Source organism: Eschscholzia californica, unplaced genomic scaffold, assembly GCF_041429995.1.
Source record: "Eschscholzia californica isolate CP2 unplaced genomic scaffold, dmEscCali1.0.p SCAF_3, whole genome shotgun sequence".
NCBI lineage: Eukaryota > Viridiplantae > Streptophyta > Magnoliopsida > Ranunculales > Papaveraceae > Eschscholzia > Eschscholzia californica.
Genome location: NW_028238420.1, coordinates 3,793,804 through 3,800,128, shown reverse-complemented (window position 1 = coordinate 3,800,128; position 6,325 = coordinate 3,793,804). Strand labels below are relative to the sequence as shown.

Sequence of the window (6,325 nt, the reverse complement as noted above, 5' to 3'; positions counted from 1 at the left end):
CACTTAATAAGTGCAAAAGTCAAACACCCTCTTAGTTGAGCTAAAGAAAGAAGGAAGGGAGGAAGAAGCAGGACGACTCAAGTTTGTATGCTTTGCAAATGACAGAATTGACGAGCATATTGATGTTGATCAATCAAATTACATAAGCCTGTTCATTGATGTATCTAACGTGTTCGATGAAATTCTCCTTGGAAAGATCACTGAGTTAGGTATTCTTGCTACATTACCTTTTGCAAAACGAAAAACTTCGGCTGACAAAATCAATTCTTGTGATATGTTGGTTTGGAAGGTAACTCAATTTCTGAGTATATATTGATCGAGTTATAGTATATAAACTACATGAAGCTGAACATGGGAAAGTAATTTTTGATTGTCATATCAACGGTACACGTTTTAACCTCGAAAATTTAATTGAAGTTGGTTTCGCTTATACGTTGGCTCTTGATGACGAATTTTGGGGATTAGCTACAATTATTCTTTCTTCACACTTACTCATATTACTTCACACTTTCTTGAAGATTATTAAGTGGCTGAGTCTACCATGAGAAGATGGCGAGATGAATGTTGTTAATTCACTAAAGTTAATTTTGCGAGAATGATTACAATATGAGATTGAGAATGAGGTTGGCGATCTCTTGTAAATTGGTATCCTTCACTTCCAATGCAAAGGTCGTTCGAAGTGGAAACTAAGGATTGCCTTGGCGGAATTCATCGTACGAGAGTGCATCAACCTTTTCTTTGACAAATGGTTTGGGACAAACCTCTTCAAAGAAGGAGGCTGATCCTGATTATGATGGGCCGATCGACCAAGAAGATAGGCCTCACGGCCGATTGAACTAATGGGCCTCGCGGCTAAGTCTATTAGGGTTAGAATTTAGGAGTTTCTATGTTTGAGTATTTCCTATTAAGTCTAGGTTTAGAAGTTTCTATGTTTGAGTATCTTTGATATTTAGGAATCCTAGTTTGAGTCTATCTAGAAGTGTATAAGTTCCTATAAAAGGAAGTCAGGTATGTCCTTGTTATTCAGATTTCAAAGAATTATTAATCGAAGTTTATCGTTTTCTCTTTACTTTATTTGTTCTTTAATCAAGTTTTATTCTTCTTTTCAATTTCCGCTGCGTCTACATCACCACTTGCATTAATCGTCGTTATTTGTTGAGAAACATGAACTTGAATTATGCTTGTAATAGGACTCCCCTCTGTTTTACTTTTACATATAATTTAGAAGCCAAGAAAAAGAGAGTACATGCCGTGAGCAAAAGAGAAGGTGGAAGAGCTAATCCCACAGACAAACTCATATTCGATTGAACATAAGCAATGAGAGTCACATACACCAAGAAGCAAGATGAAAGAACAAAGTAATAACCATTTACAAAGCTATTTATGCTCCTCTTTCCAGCATTTGTTTTTGGGTTGAACTGAGCAGCTCCAAATGTATGTTTCATGGCTTAATCCCACCCGAACTGATCACTAATAATATCAATGCACACATAAGAAAAGCTTATTTTGTTGCAGTGGGCTGAATACATAATTCAGTGACTATCACGAGTGTTCGTTAGGGACCTAGAGATTGACTGAGTTGGCCCTCGGGCCGAAGACCGGGGGAAGTTTGGAGAGATGGGGAGACCTTGCAGTTGTTGGTCGGTGCGGGGATAAGCTTGGGATAGAAATATCCAGCGGGTTTTTGAGTTGGGATACTTTATCAACTCTACTCCGACATTCTATCATTACTCCGTCCCTTACTTCATTTGTTTCTGCAGGCAGCCTTTCAAATCAGACCACTAATTCGGTATTAGGGTACAAAAAGCCAGATATGAGGAACTAATAATCAGGCTAGCGTCCGTTCCATCAAGAAACCTTGCTTACTCTTACTTAATTTCATGTTTCAAAGCAGAGTTTCCTTCGCTATAAACTTTAGCAAAAGGAAGGTTGGTTCCTTACCTAAACTGATCTGTGTGATGAAGCAGATAGTTAACTGACTTGGTTCATAGATGGTTGCCAGAAAGAGACTTGAGTGTTTTCTTGGGGTTTTACTTTCACATAACTTAGATGCAAACCAACGACTAACCAACCAGATAAAATGCAGAAAAGAAAGATATTAGTAAGAGATTTATTATTTCATATAATTAAACTTCAACAAAAAATAATCTTGCTACATTTCAAATTTAATAATAATCGGTTTTAGAATGAAGCTTAATGCAGAACTAAACATGACACCAATCAAGCTCTTCTTCAACTGTTTTTGTGGTCCTTGTGCAGTCAGGTACAATCCAAGTACAGTTTAATGGCGCCTTTGAGTCGGAAAAACCCTCAGTAGACCTTTGACTCCCAACAGAGTGACACTTACCGGTCTCAAGAGAATAACATAAAATGCTTTCACCATTCAATCTAGGTAAGTAGATTTTGTTCTCCATGCTACTATTGGGAGCAACTGCTGACATACAACAAGTATTGCTGATGAACATCATATGCTTTCCCAAACTTTCAACTTTAACCCAACTCTTACTAGAAAAATCGAATCTAAACACCCAGATCGACATCCCAAGATACCTTATATCCACCAATAAAAGCTGCCCTTCATGCTCAACCAAAAACTTTTGGAAGTCAGAATTAAAATGCGGTTGGTTGCCGGGAACAACTTCCTTGAACAAACCACCATTAATCTCAAGAACATCTAAACCTCCGCTACGATCCAGGAAATAGAAAGCTCCGTCACAGAAAACTGGACTGATTAAACTCGGCATAACTACATCTGGCTTTGGGTAGATTTCCGACCACCATTCATTCTTTCCCCTAGTAATAAACCCGACAAGAATTTTTTGTTTGAAATCTTCTTCTTCGTCAAAAAATCCACCAACGGCGAAAACTACACAGTCTGAAGAAGTAGGTGATGACGAGAATGAGAGACGAAAGTAACCACCAAGAAGTTGTTGTGGCATGTCAGGAAGTTGGATTACTGCTTTTGTAAACGGGTTGTAAAAGAATATGTTTTGCGTTCCTTTTAACATTAGTAACCACCCCTTATTCGAGTAACAGATAGTTGCGCCTGATAGAATTGTGTGACTATCTGTGCGGTACTTATCATTATTATGCTCCGGGTCGACAAAATTGTAGATGGCACCATGACTTTCAGAGAAAAGTAGCAATGGAGATAAAGATGTGATCTCGTTATCGATCTTTCTAAACAAAAATTTCGAGCATGCTGCAGGTAGTAGTGATCGACTCCCTTTACTTATGGCGCGAAAACGTAAATAATCTACTGCAGGAAGATAACTTGCTATGAGCTCGAAGATGTCCTCAGTAAGAATACCCCATTCATTTGCCTCTTCAAGTTGTACTCTGTTTTTATTCGGTCCCTCAGCCTCCTTCAAACCATTACTTGTATTGGTATTCTTTTCTTGTGCATCTAGAGTGTTATCATTCTCTTCACCGTTCACAAATATATTTTCCGTTCTTCCATCACAAGCCCTAAAATTTAAGCACGGTAAATATTAGTTTAGCAAACAAACAAACAAAAGCAAGAATTACACACATACTACAGTGTATGTTGTTACATACTACAGTGTATGTTGTTACGAAAAGTTACCTGACAAGTGCAGGAATCATCACCCAACCCGGAGACAAATGCGGCATTGGTGGTTTTAGAAACGGCAATGAAACTGAAACACTTTGGCCTTCTAGGTCATACTTATACAAGCGTCGGTCTCCTATCAATGTGTAATAAACACAACCTCTTGTAAGACTCAACTTGGCTGCTGAGCAAGAAGCTGTGGTATCTTTCCCTAGAAAGAGTACATGATCGCCCAAGCTTTGTAATTTCTCCCAAGCCATTAAAGAGGAATTCAATCTCCATACCTGTATTGAGATAACCGAACCCCGACAGGGACACACCCCCTCCCTTGAATCGCAAATCATAATAACCTGGAAGAGTTCACCAGAGCACACGACAAAACGTTCTCGGAAAAAAGCTGTTAATGGTGCATTTAAGAATACAGGGGGATGAGTGCTGGAAAAAGGGGTCATGGAGAGGGATTCATCAGCATAAGCCCCAAGTTGGTTCTCTATTTTGATCTCAAGATGCCAAAAGTCACCGAAAAATATATATAAATTGCCCTTAAAGCAAACTAAGGATCCACCAACTGGTGTAACTATATTCGTATTTTCAGGCGACAACTTTTGTGATCTCCATTGTTCGTCTCCAGGACGACAATATACAAGTAGGGATTCAGGTCTGTCCGAATACTTGAAACAAATCGAGAAGAAGACCATGCTGCTGCTTTTATAATTATTAGCAGGAGGCGAGGTCAAAACACAGTCGGAAATATAATACTTATTAGGATCAGACCATTTGGATAAATTAGGTAACATGATTTTCTCTAACGTTATCGGATTCCAAAGAAAACAATCCCAATTGTTGTTGTTAGATAAGATAACTAACCAACCTTCATGAGAGTGGGATTGCCAATATCTACTTCCACTAAGCTCTGGTATTCTCTTTATGTAGTTTCTCTTACTAGGTTCAAGAAGATTGTAGAACGCCTGGTCTTTCCCATCCTTTTTAGAAGAAGGTAAAACGAGCCACGGCACTTCGGACGGAAGTGGTGGGCGACTGCGCAAACTTCTCTTCTTCTTGTCCTCCTCCTCCATGGATGATGATGATGATAATTATAAAGGGACTGATTTTATTGAGATGAAGATGTGAAATATCAATATTAAAAACTCAAGGAAACATCAATGCCAATAACAAATAAAACTAAGGAGGTGCGTATAGTGAGATGAAGTTCAAAGTTTATCAAAATCCTAGCTAGATAATTAAATCTCACTGATTCTAAACCTCATAGCACAATATTACTTTAGGAAAAAAAAACTAACTTTAAGCTTTAACCGAAACAACTCACACAAAAAGTAATCAAATCAATAATAAATTGGAACCCATTAGATATGATTCACAGAGAACAAATAAACTAAAAAGGAAAAGGAAGAAGAAGTGAGATGTACCTTGAAGAAACAGAGTGATGGTAAGAGGTATAGTCTTCCACTTTAGAGGTCAAGGGTTTCGGGCACGATGAACAATTCAAAAAAAAAAAGACAGAATTTATAAATTTTGAAGGATATATATAGTTAGTTAGTACTTAGTAGTTGCTAAAATTTATATGTTTCCAGAATTGCATCCTAATCTTACTAGGCGTGTGAATATGTGATCCTTCCTTGGACTATTTAGACTTAGGCCGAACATCATGTAATTACTAAATCAAGCAGGCCATGTTTACTCATCATCAAATTGGGCTTTCCTCTCACCCCTGCCGCCCTGCCTCAATTTGAGCAGACACATAGGTGTTAGTCTGGGTCTATAGATGCTCCGCTAAATTTTTCCTTAGGGATTAGAGCAGTCTGAAGATACCTAGACTGAGCCTAATCCGTGTTCGGTTTAAACAACACAGACTCAGACCAGTCCAATTGCCATGGGATTATTCAGTTCGAGACCCACGGGAAGTGGCAAGAGACAACACAAGAGAAAAAACAGGGTGCCTATACTGGCACCCTAGGTTATAAAGTTGCAACTGCGCGCACCTTCCTGAAGCTGCAATTTTTTGTTTTGAATGATACGATGTAATTGATAAAGAGAGAAAAGATACAAGGAGACCAGTCAGCCTAGGCCAAGCATGGCGAGAACGCAAGGAAAACACAAAAGGAAAAAAGAAAAAAAAAACACACAACAACAGAAAACAAGCAACACCACCAGGGTCCAAACGATCCAGGAGGAATTACAAAGACGAGATAAAAACATCCCAAGAGTCAACCATGCTTGCGAACGAGTAAGTTCGAGCCCAAGCGTAATTTCTACTCCAATGATAAATAAGGCATTTAGCCGAGAAGTAGATATGATCTGAGGATCGATGTTTGTCTCTGAAGCTGCAATTATAACCATCATATCACATCTTCTCTCTTTGTTGAACTCTTATAAAAGAAGTAGGATTGTCTTGTTAACAACATAATTATATATGTAGTCAACAGTTTAAAAAGTGTTTAAAAAATGAATTCTTTTAGATTAATTTTCTCGAGTGAACTGTTTTCCTTATTTGGGTCCAGATTTTGAATTTCTCATGCATTCTTTCTATAAGAGATACCGTGGATAATTATATGATTGGTTTTATGATAAGTATGAGTATTTTCTCAATGTCGAGGAAAATACTTCCACATAGTTCTTTCTCTCCCAGGTTGTAATCTACTTGAAGAATTTCAGGTTGATCTTCTCCAAGTAGTGAGTGAATTGGAAAAAGAAAATTTAACCCTTTTATGGAGTTTTACAACGTCCATACAATAT

The 6,325-nt window shown here is 38.0% G+C and overlaps 1 protein-coding gene across 1 annotated transcript; it reads right to left on the bottom strand.

Annotated features, from left to right (window-relative positions):
- Positions 1-2,098: 2,098 nt before the first annotated feature.
- Positions 2,099-5,304, bottom strand: LOC147547773 (uncharacterized). The gene is made up of 3 exons (XM_086672145.1): positions 4,999-5,304; positions 3,587-4,676; positions 2,099-3,468 (listed from the first exon to the last, which is right to left on the bottom strand). The coding sequence occupies exons 2-3, from the start codon at positions 4,645-4,647 to the stop codon at positions 2,205-2,207; spliced, it is 2,325 nt and encodes a 774-aa protein (XP_086528271.1). The 5' UTR covers positions 4,648-4,676; positions 4,999-5,304; the 3' UTR covers positions 2,099-2,204.
- Positions 5,305-6,325: the final 1,021 nt, after the last annotated feature.

Bases quoted from the DNA above. Each gene is read 5' to 3' on its own strand.
- LOC147547773 (XM_086672145.1), bottom strand. From the start codon at position 4,647: ATGGAGGAGGAGGACAAGAAGAAGAGAAGTTTGCGCAGTCGCCCACCA. The intron at 3,469-3,586 runs GTAACTTTTCGT...CTTAAATTTTAG, and splicing joins ATGATTCCTGCACTTGTCAG to GGCTTGTGATGGAAGAACGG.